Source organism: Felis catus, chromosome D2 (genome assembly GCF_018350175.1).
Source record: "Felis catus isolate Fca126 chromosome D2, F.catus_Fca126_mat1.0, whole genome shotgun sequence".
NCBI lineage: Eukaryota > Metazoa > Chordata > Mammalia > Carnivora > Felidae > Felis > Felis catus.
The window spans coordinates 46,143,612-46,167,443 of record NC_058378.1 but is presented as its reverse complement, the minus strand read 5'-3'; the positions used below and the strand labels follow the sequence as shown (position 1 = coordinate 46,167,443).

General features: G+C 47.7%; 1 protein-coding gene across 7 annotated transcripts in view; it reads left to right on the top strand.

The window, feature by feature from the left end:
* FRMPD2 (FERM and PDZ domain containing 2) overlaps window positions 1–23,832 on the top strand; it is a 101,283-nt gene that overhangs the window by 5,196 nt on the left and 72,255 nt on the right. For all 7 annotated transcript variants that reach the window (XM_023240653.2, XM_023240649.2, XM_023240654.2 and 4 more), the window contains 7 exons: window positions 9,990–10,115; window positions 11,666–11,823; window positions 15,997–16,062; window positions 18,539–18,730; window positions 20,282–20,414; window positions 21,076–21,163; window positions 23,193–23,328. In XM_023240653.2, coding sequence (XP_023096421.2) covers window positions 9,990–10,115; window positions 11,666–11,823; window positions 15,997–16,062; window positions 18,539–18,730; window positions 20,282–20,414; window positions 21,076–21,163; window positions 23,193–23,328 — 899 coding nt within the window. The remainder of the gene's footprint in view (window positions 1–9,989; window positions 10,116–11,665; window positions 11,824–15,996; window positions 16,063–18,538; window positions 18,731–20,281; window positions 20,415–21,075; window positions 21,164–23,192; window positions 23,329–23,832) is intronic.

Below are 23,832 nucleotides of genomic sequence, written 5' to 3'. Positions count from 1 at the left end.
ATATGGTCAAATGTGTTTTAGGAAGAGGTCTCTCTGTAGGATGGAGACTGGATTGGGGCAATGGTAAGACTTTTGCTATGAAGGTGCTTTATAGATGGGGTTAACGTCTATAATCAGTTGACATTAAATTAAGGAATATATGTAATGTGGGTGAGCCTAAGCCAGTCGGTTGAAAAACCTTAAAAGCAAAACCGAGGTTCCTTCAAAGGAGAATAAATTGTGCCTCAAGACTATAGCATCAGGGCGCCTGAGTGGCTCAGTTGGTTGAGCATCTGACTCTTGATTTTGGCTCAGGTCATGATCTCATGGTTTGTGGGACTGAGCCCTGCATCGGGGCTCCACGCTTAACAGCACAGAGCCTATTTGGGATTCTGGGATTCTCTCTCTCCCTCTCTCTCTCTGCCCCTCCTCTACTTACTCTCTCTCTCTCAAAATAAATAATAAATAAACTTAAAAACAAAAAGACAACAACATCAACTCCTACACGTTTCTAGCCCACTAGTCTGTCCTGTGGATTTCAGACTTGCCAGCCCCGCATTCATGTGAGCCAATTTAAACAAAAAAAATTATAAATATAATTTATATTTAAACAAATATATTTAAATTCAAATAAATATATTTAACTTCATATATATCCATAAACCTGGCTCTCTGGAGAACTGCTGACAACAGTTATATTATAAATTAGGTGAACATTAGTCAAATATCATGTGAAATAGGGGCGCCTGGGTGGCTTAGCCGGTTAAGCATTCGACTTTGGCTCAGGTCATGATCTTGTGGTTCATGAGTTTAAGCCCCATGTCAGGCTCTGTGCTGACGGCTCAGAGCCTGGAGCCTGCTTCAGATTCTGTGTCTCCCTCTCTCTCTGCTCCTCCCCTGCTCTCTCTCTCTCTCTCTCTCAAAAAAAAACATTAAAAAAAAATCATGTGAAGTAGCTCTTTTTATATATAAATCACCAGATGAATGGATCTTAATACTTTAAAGCTGAATTTGAAGGCTCAAGACAGCAGCTGTTAAAATTCACAACTTTATTTTATTTTATTATTATTGTTTTTCTACAGCCCCAAAGCAGCTGTCCTGAAATACCAGACCATTCTTATCAACCTAACAAGACTGAGTCTCACCTAAAATTCACAACTTTGAATAAACTGAATAATGATCTAAACATACGTAGCTTCAATTAGTCTTGTTAGCTTACAAGCCCACCACCCCCTCCTTTAGAAACTTAAATGACACTGACTAGCCATGCAAATTTGGGGACCTTAAGTCAGTTAAATTCTCAGTTTCCTCATCTGGATATGGGGATCATTTTGCCTTGCCTTGAAGGATTTTTGTGGGAATCACAAAAATGTATGCACACTCTATAAGCTGCAAAGGGCTATTCTCCTTGGAAGGCATTGCCTTCAAGTAAAATTGGTGAGGACTCGATCAATCATCTCTGAGTATGAATTACATTAAAACTGGCCCTGCAGCCTTAGAAAAGGAAGATACAGCTCTTCCTAAAGGCCAAGCAGGCCCAAAGGACACAGGTGGAACACGAAGTGCATTAATAACAGTGAATTATATTTTTGACATTTTACTTAAATTCTTCCGATTATGTCAAGAAGAAAGTCTGTCTGGAACCCTAGGCTTTCACATTTCTCAAACGAATGGCTCCTTTCACAATGAAAGACCAGGCTTTGGGACCATTGGAAGGCAATATTATCTGGCAAGAATTCAAGGATTTAAAAGAAATAGATAATTACCTTCTATTGTTGTCCAATACTCATTTTCCATTTCCTATAAAATATGCAGTTTCCCTGAATGCATTTACTCAAATAAAAAACTGGTCTTACCAGCACGGGTTTTATAGGAATGTAGCAAATACGAGGTAAGTCGAATGTAAGCAAATATGGGCGATGAGAAAAACCCTCCTCTAAAACACTCTAAATGTTTTTCTGTACTGGAACATCCATTCTCTTATCTACAAATGCAAGGTTCCATCTGGGAACACTGAAGTAAGGTAGGACATCTGCTAGTTGCCATGTTCTCATTAGCTTGTTCTGCTTCTCACAACCATCTTGTAAGGCAGGACGTATCATCTCCATTTTACAGCGGGGAGAAGAGATTTTGAGAGTGCTCTTGCTCAAGGTCACACTACGTTGGTGCTACAGCCAGTATTTATATAGGGCAGTAGGGCAGGATCTGTGTGAAGAACTCAGAACTGAGATCAGCTTCCAAGGATCTCCCAGTAGGAGAGTGCCGGAAGTTAAGAGCCCTCACACCTTTAGCCCAGATGAGGCTTTCAATGGAGCCCAGATGAGGCAGAAGCTGACTTTTCCTCCTGGGGGAATGATGCCATTTGCCTTCTGGAAAGTTTTGCTCAGATTTTGGTCTGAGTGCAAGCAGATGGTTTTTAATGAATGTCCAAAGGGAGAAGGAATGAAGGGAAACATAAGGACCAAAAGGAGGAAGGCAAAAAGGATCATTCTGAGAGCTTTGATTCCTTGGGAGCCCCACATCCTTCCCTGGTTCCTCCCTAGGGTGTCTATTTTGGGGACCTTGAGATATTTTAGGCATTTTGCTAAGGTTTAAAATGGGTTGTTTATAGCACCTCAGTCCCGGCAGACAGATGGAAACAATTAACACCATATCTTAAGAATCTCATACTTGGAAACTTCTCAGCAGCTTTGATGCTTAAAATCCCTTTCTGGGTAGTTAGAGCAGAGATGGAAAGGAATGGAAATAAGATGTGTTCATCACATTTTACATACTGAGCCCTTGAATATAATTTCCTAACAGTTACATGAGGTAGATGCTATGATTAACATTACATCCCAGATGACAAAACTGAGGCTCAGAGAGGTTAAGTATATATATGCTCTGTGCCCAAGCTCACATAGCCAGGAAGTTAGGGAGCTGGAGTTTCAACCTCCCAGAGCTCACGTCTTTTTTTAGCCAACAGTAGACTGTTGAATGAAAAAGAGCTGGTGGTAGGTTGAACAATGCTTCCCCCCACCACAAAAAAGATATATACATCCTGATCTGTGGAATCCATGAATACTACCTTAAATGGCAAAAACAACTGCAGATGTGATGAGGTTAAAGGGTCTTGAAATGGGGAGATTATCCTGGATCATCTAGGCAGGCCCTACTAGATACAATCACAAATATCTTTGTAAGAGGCAGACAGAGGGAGATTTAAAATAGAAGAGGAGAAGGTGATGAGACCATGGAGGCAGACATTAGAATGATGTGGCCACAAGTCAAGAAATGCTGGCTGCCACCAGAAACAGGAAGAGACAAGGAGCAGACCCTACCTTGGAACTTCTGGAGGGACTGCGGCCCTGCCCACAGCCCGATTTCAGCTCAGTGAAACTGATTTCTCTGAGATGATAAATTTCTGTTGCTTTCATCCATCAGGCTGGTGGTAATTTGTCCCAGCAGCCATAGGAAACCAGCACAGGGCCGGAGCTAGCATCCTGGGGGATGACATTCCAGGGACAGCGAGAGGGAGTCACGGGAAACCGGGATCTGAAGCAACGGGTAGTGTTTCAGGGAGGGAGTGGTCACCCACTGGCTGTCCCCACGAGACCAGAGGCAGTGTGCCTTGTCCCTTCCACTTCCCTCGCAGGCACCTTCTCAACCTTCAAGTCTCAGCTCATATGGTGCCTTCCTTGACCACTCCGGCTCAAGTGCACAGCCTTGTCTACCTCTTCTTCATAGTCTATCTCTCTGTGGACTTATTTTGTTCCTCTGTTTACCTGTTCGGTATCGGTGCCCCTCTGCCCATCCCCACTAGAATGTAAGACTTGCAAGGGTAAGATGTTATATTTTCATGTTTCTATTTACAGCTTAAAATATACTAACTCCTTGGTAGGATTTGTTAAATAAAGGGATGGCTGAGGCAAGGATGTCGAGGGCATGGGCAGAGCTTCTAGGCCGAGCCAGACCAGAGAAGGGCTATGAAGCCGGAGGCCAGTAGAGGAGAGTCCCTAGAGACAGAATGCACCATAGCGTGGGAACTTACGGAAGGGAGCCTGAAGAAACTCCTGAACAGCAATGAGGCCTCAGATGGAGGAGACTTTTGGGTTACGAGATGACTGCAGAAGCGTTCGGAGAATCGAGTCAACATACAGGACTTGGCCCACAGAGGTGTGAGCCTGGGAAGTGAATGAGAGACAACAGAGCTGCCCCCCCAGAAGCATGGCCATGGGCTGGACGCTTTCCCAGAGCTTCCTCACTGGCAGGAAGGCAGGGTTTATCTGTGTGGTGGGATCTCTCTGTCCCTTAGATGGTTAATGGTCCCCTTCCAGTTCACGGTGCAGTGGTACCTCACCACCAGACTGTGTAGACAAACACTTGGATGCAAGCCTGGAGGCATCACTGCATGCCGGGGCAGGGCTGATGGCGGCTGTCTCATAAACTGGGACTGGTGCACATAAAGCCCTTGGAACAGTGCCCGGTGCACAGTAAGCTCTAGGGAGTGTCTCCTTGTATTGGTGTTGTCAGCTGGCCCTGAAATGGAATTTGCAATATTGCAATGTTAACATATATTTGGGTTGCTTCTTAAGGACTAGTGGACTGAAATGGAGTCCCTGAAGTATATCCCCAAACAGGTTACTGCCTACCAGAGTGGAGGGGTGTGGTCAGGGCTGCCGTGGAAATTCGGGGCCACCAATGGTTCCCAAGTGTTGGCACTCCCTGGAGGCACAACTCACTCCTGTGGACAGAATGTCACGTTCATCTGTGGCCCTGGGGTCAGAGAGAGTTTGTACAGAAAAGCAGTATGTAGACATTTCTTTCTGCAGTGGGAGCATGCACATGTCTTGGAACAGTGGGATGGGTTTGTTGTTGTCGTATTTTGTTTTTTTTTAATGGAGAGGCTGATGACTAGTTCACAGGCATTACCTCCTGTGTTTGGGGGTTTGTTGCCTTTGACGTGGAAGCTGTAATCCTGATACACCAGCAACGAGAATGGCAACTTCAAGCCTCAAAGAACTCTTGGTTCCAACCACAGAGAGGGGTGTTTGACTAGCCAACCCGAGCAGTTTTGTGCTTTTCTAGATGTTGGCTGTTTCCTTATCCACCCTAGATGGAAAGAATGGTTGGGCCTCTTAATCTGGTTGGCATTTGTTGGCAGCATTTCAGATAGAGTCTAACATAACTGATGAAAATTGCTGGATTTGTATTTCAAGAAAGGAGGTGGAAATGGAGTGCTATTTTTTGGATTTGCCTAAAAACATTTTTAGCAGGGCAATGCTTGAAATTGTTTTAAACTTATCGTAAAAGAACGGACCCAGAGAACCGTTACAACAAATGTTTAGCATACTGAGTCATTGTAAGATGAACACCTTATTTGAGCCATCACTGAGGCTAAGAAATAGGACTTTGCCCCCCATTCCAGAAACCCTTCCATATCTTCCATCTCAATCACAGGCCCTCACTCCCCCAAAGGTAATCATTATCCAGACTTTTACAGTCATCCTCTTGTTTCTGTAGCTTTGTCCCTCACATGTACATTCCTAGATACTATATTTACTTTTACTCATTTATTAATTTGATCTGTCTTTAAAAAATTTTTTAAATGTTTATTTATTTTTGAGAGAGAGAGAGAGAGAGAGAGAGAATGGGGGAGGGGCAGAAAGAAGGGGGAGACACAGGATCTGAAGTAGGCTCCAGGCTCTGCACTGTCAGCACAGAGCCTGACGTGGGGCTGGAACTCATGGACTGCAAGATCACAACCTGAGCTGAAGTCAGATGCTTAACTGACTGAGCCACCCACGCACCTCATGATCTGTCTTTTAACTATAAGTTCCTTTCCATTCCTTGCTTTTCTCTTAAAAATTATTCACAGTTATGGGGGCACCTGGGTGGCTCAGTCGGTTAAGCGTCCGACTTAGGCTCAGGTTATGATCTCACGGTTTGTGGGTTCCAGCCCCACGTCGGGCTCTGTGCTGACAGCTCGGAGCCTGGAGTCTGCTTCTGATTCTGAGTCTCCCTCTCCCTCTGCCCCTCCCCTGCTCACGCTCTGTCTCTCTGTCTCTCAAAAATAAATAAATGTAAAAAAAATTAAAAAAAATTATTCATATTTATGGTGTAATTCACATACCATAAGTCACCCTTTAATGTTCACAATTCAGAAGTTTTTGGTATGTTCACAAGATTGTGTAACTATCACAACTAATCCAGAGTATTGTCATCAAGCTGTTAAGAAATCTATACCCACTTCAGTCACTCTCCACCTGCCCTTCCCCCAAACCCTTGCCAAACCACTGATCTTTCCATTTCTATTCATTCGCCTCTTCTGAATATTTCCTATGAATGCAATCATATGAAGTGTGACCTTTAGTGGCTGACTTCCTTTACTTGGCAGATTGTTTTCAAGATTCATCGGTCTTGTATGGCATAGATCGTGGTGATGGTTTCATGAATATGTACTTATCTCTAAACTCATCGGGTTGCATACGTTAAATATATACAGCTTTTTGTATGTCAGTTACACCTTAATAAAGGGGTATAAGAAAAAAGATTCATCTATCTTGCAGCATGTAGCAGGACTTTGTTCCTTTTTACGGCCAGATAGCATTCCATTGTATGTGGATACAATTTTGTATATTCATTCATTAGTTAAGGAACGTTTGGGTTGTTTCCACTTTTTGGGTATTATCAAGGATGCAGCTATGAATGTTTGTGCGTAAGTTTTGGTGTCACATATGCTTTCATTTGTCTTGGGTATATACCAAGGAGTGGAATTGTGGAGTCTCATGGTAACTCTATGATTAACTCTTTGAGGAACTGCTGAACCGTTTTCCAAAGTGGCTACCTTATTTTACACCCCTATCAGCAATATGTGAGGGTTCCAATTTCTCCACATTTTTGTCAACACTTTTTGGTTACAACCATCCTTATAGATCTGAAATCGTATCACATTGTGGTTTTGATTTGCATTTACCTAATGACTAATTAGGTTGAGCACTTTTCATGTGCTTATCAGTTATTTGTACATCTTTGGAGAAATGTATGTTCATAGTCTTTGCCCATTTTAAAAAAAAGATTTGGGTGGCCATACATTCCAGTTGGCCTGTGACACTCTCAGTTTTGCCTATTGTAGTCATTTTTTTTATTCTACTTTGAATTTATTTATTATTGAAGCACAGTTGACGTCTCTACCCGTTTTAAAATTAGGTTGTCTTTTTACAGTGAATTGTGAGGGTTCTTTATTTATACTTTTTTTTTAGTGTTTATTTATTTTTGAGACAGAGACCGAGCGTGAGTGGGGGAGGGGCGGAAAGAGACACACACACACAAACACACACACACACACACACACACACACACACACACACAATCCCAAGCAGGCTCCAGGCTCTGAGCTGTCAGCACAGAACCTGACACGGGGCTCAAACTCTTGAACCGTGAGATCATGATCTGAGCCGAAGTCGGACGCTTAACCAACTCAGCCACCCAGGCTTCCCAAGAGTTCTTTATTTATAGATGACCCCAATTTGTAATGGCTTGAGTTACAAGTTTTTGACTTTACGATGGTGCAAAAGCCACACACATTCAGTGGAAACTGTACTTCAGACATTGAATTTTGATCCTTTTCTAGGCTAGCAGGATGCACTACAATCCTCTCTCGTGATGCTGGGCAGTGGCCTGGAGCCTCAGCTCCCGGTCAGCCAGGTGGTCACAGGGTAAACAACCGAAACGCTTAAACCATTCTATTTTTCACTTTCAGTACAGTGTTCAATAAATTACATCAGATATTCAACACTCTATTATAAAACGGGCTTCGTGTTAGGTGATTTTGCCCAACTGTAGGCTAATCTGAGTGTTCTGAACACATGTAAGGTAGGCGAGGCTAAGCTATGATGTCAGTGTCAAATCTAAGAACTCTTTGCTTCATCCTAGATCCTGAATATTTGCCTCGATGTGTTATTTCCTAAAAACTTACAGTTTTATGTTCTATATTAGGTCTATGATTCATTTTCAGTTAATTTTTAGTTTTTTTAAATGTTTATTCATTTCTGAGAGAGAGAGAGAGAGAGAGAGAGAGAGAGCATGAGTAGAAGAGGGGTGGAGAGAGAAATGGGCAGAGGATCCGAAGCAGGTTCCAGGCTCTGTGCTGACAGCAGCAAGCCTGATGTGGAGCTTGAATTCACGAACTGTGAGATCCTTTTTTTTTTTTTAATGTTTTTATTTATTTTTGAGACAGAGAGAGACAGAGCATGAGCAGGGGAGGGGCAGAGAGAGAGGGAGACGCAGAATCCGAAGCAGGCTCCAGGCTCCGAGCTGTCAGCACAGAGCCTGACGTGGGGCTCTAACTCATGGACCGTGAGATCATGACCTGAGCTGAAGTCGGTCGCCCAACCGACTGAGCCACCCGGGTGCCCCAGATCTTAACCTGGGCCAAGGTCGGACTCTCAATCGACTGAGACACCCAGGTGCCCTGAGTTAATTTTTATATAAGAGAAGAGGGTTTTTTTTTCTTTCTCCCATGATGAATCCAGCACTATTTGTTGAAAGTTGAATTACTATATTGAAATGATGGTCTTGACTAGCCACACCCCACCAGCCTAAAATACTTTTAATGCAATTTTTTTCTAGTCATATAGTGATGGGAAAACAAACCACACCACATTTGTGAGAAATCTTGAGATTCAGAGATTTCGTATTTGAGAGTCCTAATCTTGTCCCTTTGTTTGTTCTCTAATAAGTAGCCTTTTACGGTGGCTGCAGAGAGCTGGGAACATGTGGCAGCATGGGGATGCCTAATCCATATGTCTCAAGCCAAGTTTAGATAAAGAAGTAGGAGGAAGAGAAAAAAGAAAGACAAGAGGGGCCCTGCACTTTAGCTTTGAATCTATTACTTTGTACCTGGGTGACCTTGGACTGCCTTCCTGTCTGCCAATGGGAATGACGGGCTTTCTTTGCAGACTCCTTGTTGTAACATCTCACACATCAAGCTTCCGGCCTAGGTCTGGCTCCAGCACACCTCTGGTCCCCAGGGGAGAGGAGGACGTGCAAGGCTTTTTTCTTCTGGGAGTCCAACTCTCTTCCTGAGGCTGGAGGAGGTTGGACTACAGGCGTACGTAGAGCTGAGCAGGTGGTGAGTGGAGAGCTTGGCTTGGCCATGTTGGACAGAGGGATGAGGGTGCCATAAAGTGCTCTCCCCGCCCTGCCCCCCACACCGCCCTCCCGCCCTCCCTGAGGCCGCAGAAAAGATCAATGACGTAAATGGATTAGGAAAAGCCTGCCTGGCCTCTTCCTGCTGTCACCCCACCTGGGGCTGGAGATTAGTGGGTGGCAGCTGTGTCAGGAGGACAGACATTTAAATGTCAGCTTTGGTCGAAAGGAGCCCTTCTAAGAAGAGAGGAAAAGAGAAGACCAGCCTCCCTCACCCCTCCTCCGGCGGGTCAGTCCCGCGCTTCCCTGAGCCTGCACTTTTTCAAAACACAGGACTCGCCTTCTTTCCAGTGATTTTCACTCCTCAGGCAGGTGTCGTGATCATTACAGACAGGGCTGGTGCTGGCGCCACATCTGACTCGGTGTGTGGCAGGGGAAAAGCCATGAATCATGTAGTGGAGATTTAAAAAAAAAATGCCGTTAACCTACTTTCCCAGACAGAGAGGAGAGCAGGCAGAGGATGCTACCTGGGCCAAGGGAGCTCTTTTCAACAGGGCAGCCCAGCTCAGAGGGCGGTGCCATTCTCATGGTTCATTTGTTCATTCATTCATTCATTCATTCATTCGCCTAAGCTTTCCTTTCGGAGTTTATTTCCTCATTCACTGATTCAGCCAGGCAGCCTTGCAGATCCCCCCGGAAAACATTTCTGTAGCTTCCTCTGTGTGCCTAGCCCTGTGCCCAGCCCCGGGGATGCAGGTGATGAAAACATGGTGTTGCCAGGCTGCAGAGGGGGCTGGGCTGTGCCTGGGCTGGAGCGGTGAGTATGGGCCCAGAGAGCTGGTGGACGTTGTGGGGACTCTGCCACACGCATGTCTCTGCAGGCATGAGCCCGGCCTCTGTGACCCTGGCCAGCGCCCTGCAGGTCAGGGGCGAAGCTCTGTCGGAGGAGGAAATCTGGTCCCTCTTGTACCTAGCTGCGGAGCGGCTCCTGGAAGACATTCGTGAAGGTAAGAGGGTGTTTGGGCCATATGAATTGCAGGGAGTTGAATGCAAAGCTTCCCAAGCCATCTCTGACTGCTGCTTCTCAGATCTGTTATCAGTCCAAAGCATTAGATCAAGTAGCCAAATGACACCTGCCTATGGAGTTGCCCTGGGAAGGCAGGCCTGTCTCTCGGACCCATGGCATGCAGCAGAGTTGAAAAAAGGCCTTGCTTCTAGGGAGACAGTGGCTGCAGCTATATGGGCCTCTCCCAACACCTGGATGGTCTGAGCATAAGGGACAGGAGGCAGGGGGCTGCCCTGCTGACACTCCCATATTGTCTCCTGCCAGATGGTGTATCACCTGTGCCCCATCAGGGGCTAGAACCCACATGCTAGGTGGTCTAAAGAGCGGGAGGGAGGTTAATATAAAGAATTATTAAATTCCAACAGAAGAGTAATTGTAAGATATGGTTCCCCAGGACTGAGGAAGTACCAGTGAGGGACAAACTTGGAAGGGAAGCCCCTTCCCCAGATCGGGGTTCAGATTTGCTGGAATTGCTGTGCTTGGAGCCCACGATGAAGGCGAAGTTCGCTGCTTTGCCGGGCCAGAAGGGTCTGGCATTCACTGGACAAGCGAGGCACAGGAATCGCCACCAGGGGCGAGGGTGACCCTCTGGATGGAGGAGGGTAACGGGGAGACATAACTTCCAGAGCTAGTGCTGCCAGGAGGCCTGGAGCCCGCGGCGTCTGTGCAGAAGCAGTGATCACTTGGGGTCGGGAGGTGCGTGCTGGACCACGGGTGCTATGTCAGGGCCGAGCGTCGCCAAGTGTCCCCCCGCCCGCGCTCTGAGACCCGAAACAGCAGGAGGGCCCCGCCTCCCGCCATGTCTCTCTAGCGCCCTCTACTGAGAAAGCTGCATGTCGCACTCGCTGTAAAGGAGAGCTTGCTTCAGGGAGCAGGTAATGAAAGGTGAATTTGGAGCTGCGAAGCCTTACGTTAATAACTGGAACAAAGGCTGAGCACGCGCACTCACATGTCAGCTCCGAAGTCACCCGCGAGACCGCAGCCGAGGCTCCCCACACATGAGTGAGACCACATGAGCAATCAGGCGGGTCCCAGTGTGGGAAGATAAAGGAGGCTGCTGTGCACCTCTACCTTCATTCAGTTTCACCCTCCCCCTGAGTCTTCACTCCCTCCTCCCTGCCCCGGGTGTCGGTTCCGGGATGGGGGAGGGGAGACTGATGAACCCCTACAGTACGCCCAGAAGACCAGCTGCCTTGGTCCCAGGCTTGGCTCCAAAGAACTCAGACTTGGGCTTATTTCCAAGTGGACCTCTGACCTTGAGACGCTTGGGGCACTGAGGAATTTGATGCAGGAGGCTGGTTTCCTGGCCACCACTGTGGTCGCCCTTGGTAACACGTGGTCTTGTGCACGCATGTATCAGGGTTGTATCCACTTCATGTTTCCCTGGGCATTGCTCAGTCCATCCCAGGGGCACCTGCTGGTTGCAGTCCTACAACTGGCCCTCCGAACAGTGGTCATGTCTCTGTACTCCCATCATGGCCTTGTTTTCAGATTCCTCGGACTATGTGGTCTGTCCCTGGTCAGCCCTGCTGTCTGCAGCCGGAAGTCTTTCTTTCCAGAACCACATTTCTCACATAGAGGCTGCTCCTTTCAAGGCCCCCGAACTGCTACAGGAACAGAGTGACGATGAACAGCCCGCCGCATCTCAGGTAAGTTGTGGGGCATCTCTGTGGCACCTTTGGGCCTGTCCCGGGGAAAGGCCTGGTCCTAGGACTTTGGATCTGTCCTCGGGGTGGCATCCCCAGCTCGCAGTTTAGCACCGAGGAACACTGAGGCAGAATGGATTTAAAGAATATTATTCCCGGGGCGCCTGGGTGGCGCAGTCAGTTAAGCGTCCGACTTCAGCCAGGTCACGATTTTGCGGTCCGTGAGTTCAATCCCCGCGTCAGGCTCTGGGCCGATGGCTCGGAGCCTGGAGCCTGTTTCTGACTCTGTGTCTCCCTCTCTCTCTGCCCCTCCCCCGTTCATGCTCTGTCTCTCTGTGTCCCAAAAATTAAAAAAAAAAAAAAAAAAAAAAGAATATTATTCCCAGGCTTTTTTTTTTTTTTTTGCCAGTCTTTTAGTTATTCGATGAAGACAGGTCACCTTCTCTGAGCTTCAATTTCTACACCTATAAAACGGGGTTAATTTGACTTAGTCTATCAGATTATTATAAATATTCAAAAAGAAGTGTTGGAAAAGTTGTGGGTACACGGTCTGAGCCATGGGTACCCGTGGCAGCATGTAGCAAAACCCTAAAACGTCCCCAACCAGGAGTTGATCCCAAGGTAGGAGTAAAGACTGATTTAACTGCAGTAATGTTTATTGTTGTATTGTTGACATTAGTGATAAACTGGAAACAATGTCCAGTAAATAAGATAGCATTAAAATGAGGCTGTGGGGGCTTATTTAATGGCTTGAAAAGAACCTAAATATATGCATGTATAATGTGACCCTGGTTTAATAAACACACACACACACACACACACACACACACACAGGGGAGAGAGAGAGTTCTAAAAATATATACACCAAGGTGCCTGCAGTGATTATTTCTGGGTGGCAACATCAGCGGTAATTTTAGTTTTTTCACGGACTTGTTTTGCTTCTGGATAGCAAAAGGTCTAGTAAACATTATATTCAATTTTTAAAAGAAGAAATTCTTTTTTTAAATGTTTATTTACTTTTGAGAGAGAGAGAGAGAAAGAGAGTAAGGAGGGCAGGGGCCGGGGGGGGGGCGGGGGGGGGACAGAGGATCCGAAGTGGGGTCTGCACTGTCAGCAGCGAGCCCCATGTGGGGATCAAACTCATGAACCACGAGAGCATAACCTGAGCTGAAGTCGGATGCTTAACCGACTGAGCCACCCAGGCGCCCCCATAAGAAGAAAATCTAAGGAGAAGGTGGTGTAAGGCAGGCACACAGCCCTCAGGGCATAGTGGGCTCTTAATCAGCGAGTTCTGCTCCTTCTTGGCATCCTTTCAGGAGAGAAGTACAGCCTGGACATTCCGCCTCTCTTGGAAGGAGAAGGCGTCCTGGAACGGAGGCTGCGTTTCCTTCGGGCTCGGATAACAGGGGCTTGGTGGCTTCCAGGGTTGGTTTATCTGGGCCCACGTGTCTCCAAGTCAGATCACAATAGCGAAAGCATCAAGTTCCCCATCGCAGTGGCCCTGACTCTGTCACCCACAGGCAGACACCCAGCACCCCGAGCCCCTCTACTCTTCCCTGCACTGACAGAATCTCAGGGATAAATCCCTGGACCCCTGTGTTAGATGCAGATGTGGGTGCCTCTCAGTCCCTCTGTTTGGGTCTCTCTGGTGGTGCCTCCTACAGTCTGGAGTCAGCTGACATGCCACAGCTGGAGCCAGGGGATCTGACTTTCTTTTCTTTTCTTTTCTTTTTATAATTTTTGTAAACATTTTATTCATTTTTGAGAGACAGAGCACAAGTGGAGGAGGGGCAGAGAAAGAATGAGACACAGAATCCGAAGCAGGCTCCAGGCTCTGAGCTGTCAGCACAGAGCCCGATGTGGGGCTCCAACTCACAAACTGTGAGATCATGACCTGAGCCCAAGTTGGACGCTTAACCGACTGAGCCACCCAGGCACCCCAGGGGGATCTGACTTTCTGAGCAGCCACTAGAGGGGCGCATGCTGATGCACCCCAGAAATGCAGGGACTTAGCTTCCTGGGGGGTGAATTGTGGCAAACTGGTGCTTAGTAGGCCAGGTCACCTGGCCATTACCCCTCTTAACACATCCCTACCATTCAGTTCTGTTAATTGCTCTTCTCTTCCGTCCACTGCAGGCTCCTCTCTGCATCCAACTTGGCTCAGGTCCTGTGGGAGGTGAGGTGAGCAGTCAGGAAAGTGGTCTCAGCAGAGGCTGTGCTCACAATCCTCCCCCAGCTCTGGGCTCCGTCCTGAGCTTTGGAGGATGTATGCCGACTCCTCTCCTCAGGCCAATATCCAGCTCTCCCAGCACACAGAGACATTTTTCCCACTGCTTGGCGAGTTCCAGTGCAGGTGGAAGGTGTGCGCTGGTCTCTAACTCTGAGTCACTCAAGCCACTGTCACCCCATCCTGTGCTCATGGCAGACATCAACAATCGATCATGCTGTTCTTTCCCGTGGCACTAGGAGTTGCATTCAAAACCGTCACCACCCTTCTCCAGGCAGCATGTACTAAGGGGCTGGATTTGGGATTTGGGAGGAAGCCTGTTGTCACTTTGGCCTTAGGCACCATCAAGGGTACTTAGAGCATTTGGAATCCAGGTCACTTCCCCAGTGTGGACGGTGCCTCTGGCAGTGCTCAGGGCACGGCTCCAGCATCTGCTCTCAAGACCATTTCTCCAGAGGTGAGGATGAAATCTGTGAACTTGTCTGCAGGTGTCTAGTCACGTTCCTCAGAGGGCTGGTTGATCGGGTTGGGGATATAAGGTCAGAGAGACAATTGGCACGTGTGATACTGGACACATGCTCTTGACCTAGGGATGCCAGAAGCCAAAACCAAAGTCACTTGTACTTAACTGAGGGGATGGCTCAAATAAGCGTGTATTTTCCACATACTATGTTTTATGAATTCAGCGTGTCCCTTCTGAAGTTCCCAAAAGTCATTTCCCGTGATCCTAAGGGGAATGTGCCTTGTCAGTTACAGTAGAAGCCCCACAACAATAACAGATTGACATTGATTGAAAACTTAGTATAATCCAGAAGCAACATAGCCAAGGCTCTGGTGCCTGGCTTTAGGTCTTCTTTGGGAAAGTTCCCAAAGTTGCCTTTGCGTCGCCTCTTCTGTATAATGGAGACAATTAAAATACCAACCTCACAGGATGGTGGTGAGGACCGAATGAGTTAATGTAAGTAAAAGGCTTGGAGCAGAGCTTGGCATGTAAGTGCTCTGCGTCCGATAATGATAAAAAATTATCGTGACCATTTGCAGGTTCTTTTTACTCAATCCTCATGAGTATTCAGGTAGAATACTCACTTTATTATTATTATTTTCTTTTTATTATTAAAAAATTTTTTAATGTTTATTTTGAAAGCAAGAGAGACATGGGGCGCCTGGGTGGCGCAGTCGGTTAAGCGTCCGACTTCAGCCAGGTCACGATCTCGCGGTCCGTGAGTTCGAGCCTCGTGTCAGGCTCTGGGCTGATGGCTCAGAGCCTGGAGCCTGTTTCCGATTCTGTGTCTCCCTCTCTCTCTGCCCCTCCCCCGTTCATGCTCTGTTTCTCTCTGTCCCCCAAAAAATAAACGTTGGAAAAGAAAAAAAAATTAATAAAAAAAAAAATTTAAAGCAGGCTGTCCCATAGTGTGACACGTGCAGATGGTTTCAGCTATGCGCCATCAGAAAGCCTAAAGTCCAGCGGCTGGCACCACAGATAGAGTTAGTATTTGCTTCACCAGGAGTCTCGGGATTGGTCGGCGGCTCAGTAACTGTCATCGAGGATCCAGGCTGTGTATTTACATTCTACCCTTTTTAGCTGCTGGTCTTTTTTCTGGCGCCTGTTGCCTCATGGTCCCAAGATGGCAGCTATGATCCATATATGTTGTCAGCATTCGAGGCAAAATTGAGGAAAAAGTGGGACCATGGACTGTGTTCTTATTGTCAGTAAAGCAAAAGCTTTCTCAAAAGCCCCTTAACAGACTCCCCTTGCGTCTCTTGCAAAGTCGCTGTGGTTTTAAGCCGCTAGAGTGGGAGACGGGAAGTTCATGGGAGTTGCAGGGGGGGGGGGGGGCTAGCCGGCCAACACTGTCTGCCGCACGTGGAAATGGAATTGTGTTTTGTTTGCAGGACTATGGAATACCAGAGGTGACTGAAATCTAACTTGTGCTTTTTCTCTTGAGCAGGTGCACGTCTATTCTTTAGGAATGACCCTCTACTGGTCAGCAGGCTTTCATGTCCCACAAAATCAGGTCTGTAAACAAGGTACTCAAAGTCTTGCCAGGTCATGTCTTTGGATTTAAGGAGCAGTTTTCTTCAGGACAGGGACCACTTCTCTTGAGCTCTGTGTCACCACTCCGTCCTCCTGGGTTCTAGGAAGGCATTGCCAAAGGGTTACAGAAGTGCTCCCGCTGAGTTTAGAAACCACCGCAGAATGCTACTCAACATGGCCATCCAGGCAGCCACGATTTAGGGTTGGCAAGCAAAATAAGACTTATCCGCTCAGAGGAAGTGGCAAACTAGAGGATTTTATAGATGCAGATTTATAAAACAGGCTTTAAAGCAGCCGTTCCTGACGTGAGATGCTTTCCTGAAAAAGGGTTCTGTGCTCAATTGATTTGGGAAAATGCTCCCTCTATTACCTTCCTCTTCAAGATTTTGCAGAGTAATTTATTAAAGACTCCAAGAAAGCTTAAAGCATAGAAAAATTTTAAACTTTTATCACAGCACTGTATAAAACTTTTGACTACAGAGTGTGTGTGTTTGTGTGTGTGTGCAAATTTTCATCTCACACTATAAGAATTTCTTAGACCAGGGTAACAAGAGCCAGAGAATTCTCCTCTTCCTTCTTTTTTTCTTCCTTCCTTCCTTCCTTCCTTCCTTCCTTCCTTCCTTCCTTCCCTCCCTCCTTCCTTCCTTCCTTCCTTCCTTCCTTCCTTCCTTCCCTCCTTCCCTCTTCTTTCCTCCCTCCCTTCCTTCCTCCCTCCCTCCCTTCCTTCCTTCTATCTCACCTTTGTCTCTCTAATTCAACATCCCAGTGTTTCCTGTTGCTTTGTATTCTCATCCCTCCTCGTGTGATATCCTTCTTACCTTCCCACTCTACTCATGGGGTTAGATTCCACTTCTCAGCAGGGCATACCTGGAGCCCCAAATTGGGCTCTTACCTGTAGCTCTGGTTCCTCTCTGGAGCTCTTCCATAATCAGGGCCAGTTTCACGGGCGTGTGGCCTGTGTAATCAAATAGTGCCCTGCGCTTACAAGGGCCCATGCTTGATGTAATGCTCTGATGTCACCGTCTTGAAATTCTTAAAAGTTTTGAACAAGGGGCCCTGTGTTGTCATTTTCCCCTGGGCTCTGTCCTGCCCACGGTGCCCTTCTTTTCAGACATGCCATCCTTACTGTATACTGCTCCTTCTATCTGCGGTTCCTCCCTCCACTTTTCTCCTGGTTAACACCAGTGTGCTTTTTGAGATTTAGTTCAAGTTCTTTCCCCCAGCTCCTCGTTCCCTCCCCAGGTTGGGTTAGACCTTTTCCTCTGTGTTATCACCATGTCTGTGCTTCCCAAGACTTGAGTCCTTATCTCTCTCTCTCTTTTTAATGTTTATTTATTTTTTTTAGAGAGAGAGAGATAGAGTGCAAACAAGAGAGGGGCAGAGAGAGAGGGAGACACAGAATCTGAAGCAGTCTCCAGGCTCTGAGTTGTCAGCACAGAGCCCGAAGCGGGGTTCAAACCTACAAACTGTGAGATCATGACCTGAACTGAAGTTGGATGCTTAATTGACTGACCACCCAGGCGTCCCAGTCCTTGTCTCTTTCGGTGACCATATTTCTCATCAGACTGTGAAGTCTTTGAAGACAGGGACTGTCTCCCACTTTGTAGTTCAGGCATTGGGATTTGCTGTATGAGTCCAGAACGCAGCATCCCTCTTACACATGGAGATGGGAATTCACAACTGATGCTCCATGGCAGGAAATGGTAGGGCAGCCCTTACCTCGAAAATGACTCACGGTATAGGTGAGCGGGACAAAAAGCCTGATTTTGAGTCTGAATTTGAGGACTTTCCCAATATAAATGGTGGCCACTTGAATGCACGAGGGAAATGCTTAAGCAAATATTTTTTCTTTTGCTCCATGGCTGCATGTGACATAAAGTTCAACCAGTGATTATTGACCTTGTGCTGACCATTGGAAATGCCCAAGGATGAAAAGGCACAGCCCTTATGTTTCTGGAGCTCACATTCTAGGGGAAAGGCCCAGTGAGATCCGCCTAAATAATTCGAGAAGTAATTTGGCAGAAAGTAATTGAGGAAGTAATTTGAGAAGTAATTGCATTTGAGAAGTAATCGAGAAATAATTTGACAGGTTACCCAGGTGGGTGTGAGTTGAAGGCTGATCCCTGGTTTGATGTGTGTACTTGGCATGGGTGGATGCCCACTTTGTCAAGCACCTATTTTTCATAAGTATTCCAAGCACAGGTTCGTGCTCTCTGGGTACCAAAGAACATTCCAGACTAGAAAGGAGCAAACTTCACACAGCTGGCATAGAGATCATTGCTCTGCATTTTGTGGCCTCGGTGATATATCTTGTGTCCGTCCCCAAACGCTCCAGAAGGAGCAGGTATCTGTCTAGTGGTAATGAGATCATCTGTTTCCATTAGTCCCCACCGCACACCCGACAAGGTATTGGACTCAGCTGTCCAGGCTTCTCATGCAGCCCCTCTTCTCTCCAGCCTCTGCAGCTCCGTGAGCCCTTGAGCTCCATTCTGCTGACCATGTGTGAAGACCAGCCTCGCAGGCGGCTCCCCTTGCAGTCAGTTCTGGAAGCTTGTCGGGTTCATTGGGAAGAAGTGGCCGTATACCCAACCTCTGCCGGTCTCCACGTTAGACGGCTGGCTGGCTTGGTTCTGGGCACCATCTCGGAGGTCAGTGTAGATCTGCGCTTCTCAACCCAGGAGCCACTAGCTAGGGGGAGCTATTGACATTTACATTAGCTAAATTATAGTTAATTGAAATGCGAGTAAAATCTTCAGCTCCTCGGTCATACCTACCACGTTTCAAGTGCTCAGTAGCCACATGCAGCTGCTGATGACCATACTGGACACGGAAGATCTAGAACAATCCCAGCCCTGCAGTTCTGTTGGGCAGCGCTGGTAAAGACGATTGAGCAAGCCCAGATTTCTAATGTGGCTGAGATTCTTGGAATCTTTCAAAGAAGCTCTTTACACAAAAACAATGACATTACATGTTTGTAATCCGTGAGTCAGGTCACCTGTCAAAATTCAACTAGGCTTCATGCAAGGAACTTTCCCTGACTGTGCCTACAGTCCCTGGCCCCTCCCTCCCTCTGCTATGTTGTGTCTGCAGAGGGTCTCCCTGCTGCACTTGTCACATTTGCTGCCCCGTGTGCTCCCCACTGCCTAGTAAGAGGCTGGCACATAGTAGGCATTTGGCTTACATGGGGTTCCCTCCAAACAAATCCAGAAATGGTGATGCTTATGCATGTTATTTATTGGGTAAGTGCCTGTAGGAGAGCGGGAGTGATGGAGGGAAGACAGGATGGGAAATAAGCCCAGCCAGAAGGTGGTCTCAGGTGGAGACAGCCTCCACCTGACCGCACAGGGGTGGAGTGGGGATTCTGGGGCAGAAATTACTTCAGCATTGGCCCCCTTGAGGCCGGGGCAGTGCTGGGACTGGGGAGAGGCAAGCGAGGTGCCTGTGATAGAAATGCAAGGAGGTCTGCATTTCAGAGGAACCGGAGAGAGGCAGGGCTGGAGACTGGCCGGGCGCCTGTGCACCAGTCCAGGGGGCTGGTTGGAGAACTGAGACCGAGACTAACACAGGGGCAGTGTGGATGGAGAGGAGGGGACTGCTGGGGTGGATGCTGTCCACAGTCAATCAGAAAATGCCTGTTCTGTCTTGTCCTCCTTCTTGGATCCCTTCTTTCTTGGCATCTGAACATGTTGCCCCTATTCATTGAGCCAGAGGAGCTACAGTGAAGCATAAAGCACACAGTAAGGTCGGTGGGTGGGGGTGGGAGCAGACAGACAAGCAAGCAAACATGATATAATGTGTCATAGAAGGAGATGTGAGTGATGTGATGAGGGAACGTGACAAAAAGACACTTCCCTCTGCCTTGAGGGCAGAAGCGGAGAGCTTTGAAAGTACAAAGAACATAGTTCTGGGTCTTGAAGGCACAGAGGAGCTTAGCAGGGAGACCCTAGCCAGTCAGGGGAGCACATGAGCAAAGGCGCGGCTGTGCTTGAGTGCGCTGATATGGGGGGAGGGGAGTGAATTACCTCTAGGACGCATGTGGGTGGTGGGGTCCGGAGCACATTCTGGTTGCCACTGTTAGGCTCTCACTGTGTGGACAGATACTTCTGAACTGACTTAATCTGACAGCCAGTCTGTATGTGTCTATATAAATGTCCCCTCTTGACTTTGGGGTGTGGATGTGTGATGCACTTGACCTTCAGGTGGAGAGGAGACTCATGGAAGAAAGCTCCTTGGCGCAGCAGGACAGAAGCTGCCTGCTCAGGCATAGGCTGCATCAGGCGAGCTGCGAGAACACAACAGTATGGGCCCTGGAGCGTCTGCACCCCTGCAGAGGTGGGTATGGTGCCCCGAGACTCCCACGCTACCGTTTCCCGCCCCGAGTGGGCCGGATGTCCGTGCCGTGGTGGCAGAGAAAACCCGGGCAAGCTCCCCTCTTCCAGAGAGCCCCCACAGGGAAGGGGCTGGGTCCTGAGGACAGCTTCACCTGGAGCTAGAATTTTGTGTGATATAAATCGCACATAAATTTTTTTTTATTGAGTTTTAACTGTCCCAGCTGATAAGAACACATTTCAACACACAACATAACAGAAGACTTTCTTTTCGTTAGTTTCTAGGTGGAGCAAAAGGAAAAGCAATCTGTAAAAGATTGTTTCTGTTGTTGCTGTAGGCGTGTCCAAGGAATGGTTTTTAGAATAATCTTGTCTCTACTCTTCAACTGAATCGGAGGTTTTTAAAAAAATTAATACTACTGTTTTCTGTCCCTAAGACAAGGTACTCTTTGCCACTAGGTTTTATTCTCCCCCTCAAGAAAAAAAAAAAAAAACCCTCCTCTGAACCCCCTGTAGCTGTCATTTCCATTTCTCATGTGAGCAAATTGACTCAGAGAGGGTAAATAAGTCACACAGCTTGTAAGTCATGCTGCTGATATCCACTTGATTCAAGAGAGCCATGCTCTTTGCCTCTTCTCATGCCCTGTACCGTGCTGTTTGGTTAGTTTCAGAGAGAAGCACAGAGACCCAGAGCTCCCTGGAGCCCGGTCTGAGCACCTCAGCACCCAGTCACCATAGCCTCTCTGTTAGCAGGTAAGCAGTAAGGTGTCCAGGGGGTGGGCCATCCGCGTGGGGACCGCTGTGTCTTGCTTCTTTACTGATTACTGATACAAAACCCTTTGCTTCTCCAGAAAAAGCTGACCCTATTCCATTGGCAGGTGAAAAAAAAACAAAACACCACATTTAAGCAGATATGCAGCCAAGGTGATGAGGGGCCTGATGGCAGGTGTGCTTTTGGGCTGTTCTGTCTCCCCTGGGAACCAAGTTCACGCTTCCATGTTGTGATTTTCTGTTGCCCCATGAGGCAGCATAGCAAACAACCACAAAACACGCTGTCTGAAGATAATGGTTTATTTAGCTCTTGATTATGGGAGTTGGGAATTCAGACTGTGCTCCACTGGGAGGTTCTTCTGGACTCTGCCAGATGCCTTTGTGATTGGCTGCAGCCTGGCTAGTCAGCCTCACTTCTGGGGGTGGCTGGCTGTTATCTGGGGGCGCCCTGGCTCTTCACCAGCAGGCTTGCCCGGGGATTGTTCTCATGACAATGGCAGAGTTGAGAAAAAGAGAGGGAGGGAGGGAGGGAGGAAGGAATAGAGAGAGGGACGGAGGAAAGGACAGAGGGACAGAGAGATGCAAAGGACAGGGGTCAGGGAGAAGCGGTTGGTTTGGGGATGAATGTAATGTAGATGCTTGAATCTGCTCGAAACCACATGAGACGATATCCTCCTGCATCTGGAACATTAGGAATTTTGTAACTTGGGTATTTATTTTTTTATGTATTGATTTGTTGTCCTTCCATGATTCGGCCAAGGGCTGTGGCAGTACTTGACGTCCAATACAGAGCTGGGGCTTGACAGGATGCAGTCGAGTTCACCTTACAGTGATTTTGCCTGCTATTTAAAACTCTATTTTTGGGGCGCTTGGGTGGCTCACTCGGTTAAGCATCCGACTTCGGCTCAGGTCATGATCTCACGGTCCGTGGGTTCGAGCCCCACGTCGGGCTCTGTGCTGACAGCTCAGAGCCTGGAGCCTTCTTCAGATTCTGTGTCTCTCTCTCTCTCTCTGACCCTTCCCCATTCATGCTATGTCTCTCTCTGTCTCAAAAATAAATAAACATTAAAAAAAAAACCTCTATTTTCTATTTGCCCAATGAAAATAGCTTTTTTTTTTTTTCTGATGCTGGAAACAATGTGTTTTTTTTTATTTCCAAAACATTTTATTCCTTTAAATTTTTTTGATTTTGTGTGTGTGTGTGAGAGAGAGAGAGCGAAGAGAGAGACCAAGCTGGGGAGGGGCAGGGAGAGAGGGAGACATAGAATCCAGAGCTGGCTCCAAGCTCTGAGCTGTCAGCACAGAGCCCGACATGGGGATCAAACTCCCGAACCGTGAGATCACGACCTGAGCCAAAGTTGGACTCCTAACCGGCTGAGCCACCCAGGCTCCCCTATTTCCAAAACATTTTGAACGATATATAACATTCTTTTTTCTTGAAACACTTCCTTTATTTTTTCAAATGTTAATTTATTTTTGAGAGAGAGAGAGAGCGTGTGTGTGCTTGTGTGGTGGAGGGGCAGAGGATCTGAAGCAGGCTCTGCGCTGACAGCCGAGAGCTGATAGGGGGCTCGAACTCACGAACTGTGAGATCACACCCTGAGCCAAAGTCAGACACTCAACCTACTGAACCACCCAGGCGCCCCTGAACAATATATTAAATTCTAAGCAGGAACGTCAGAGCCTCCTGCGATCCCATTACCTGTGTCAGGGTGTTCAGGAGCTGGCGTCACAGGACCTGCCTGTCCTGAGCACAGTGAGCCAAAGCAGGGTCTTGGGGGTGGGGAAGAAGTGGACTGTGGCCTTGCACCTCAGACCCCGCCCCGCTCCTTCCCTATGCAGCCCTAGCTGCCTCATTGGAAAAGTGGACACGGTAATTTCTCCCACAGGCGTGGGGCCAAGGCTAAGTGCGAACACACCCTGTCCAGCTGAGCACCTGCACGTATGGGCTTTGACTGTTGGAGGCTGTTCCCTTTGTTAATCATCTCTCCCCTTCTTGACCACTGGCCAGTGCTCTTCCAATTGAAGTTCCCCCAAATCTTCAGGAGGGACCGCGGCTCAGCTCCAGCACCGCTCTGTCTGTGGCAGCAGAAATCTCACAGCCGGCAACTCCTTCTCAAAGGGCTTTTCTGCAAAGGAAAGGAAAGGTGAGCAAAAGGGGACTGAAGGATGTTCTCCAGAGAGGTGTGAATGGGGACCTGTGTGTGGCTGACACAGTAGTTGAAAGTGGGCAGGTTCCTCTGGGGGTGGGGTGGCCAGGCCCCCTGGGCTGAGATTTGCAGAACTAAATTAAAATAAACTTTACAGTTGCAATCCGGGCGATAGGTGTTTACTGAGTGGCCTTGCTGTGGTAAGTGCTGTGTAGGATAGAAGGTTGAAGTAGCCAGGTCCAGCTGTTCAGGAAGTTGACTGCCATCAATGTGGGGTAATGGCAAAACAAGGCATATGAAATAAGAGAGCTGACAAGGCCGAATGTACTTGGAAGGGGGCCTTGTGAGCAGGCAAAACGCAGGAGCAAAGGTTTGGGTGAGCAGAAAGGGAAGGGAGATTCTCCATTCTGCTTGGTACACAGGGTAATAGGGTTTGGGCAAGTGTGAGGAGTAGAGGCTACAGGGTAGCCAGGCCAGGATGCCTTGGCCTTGACGTCCAGG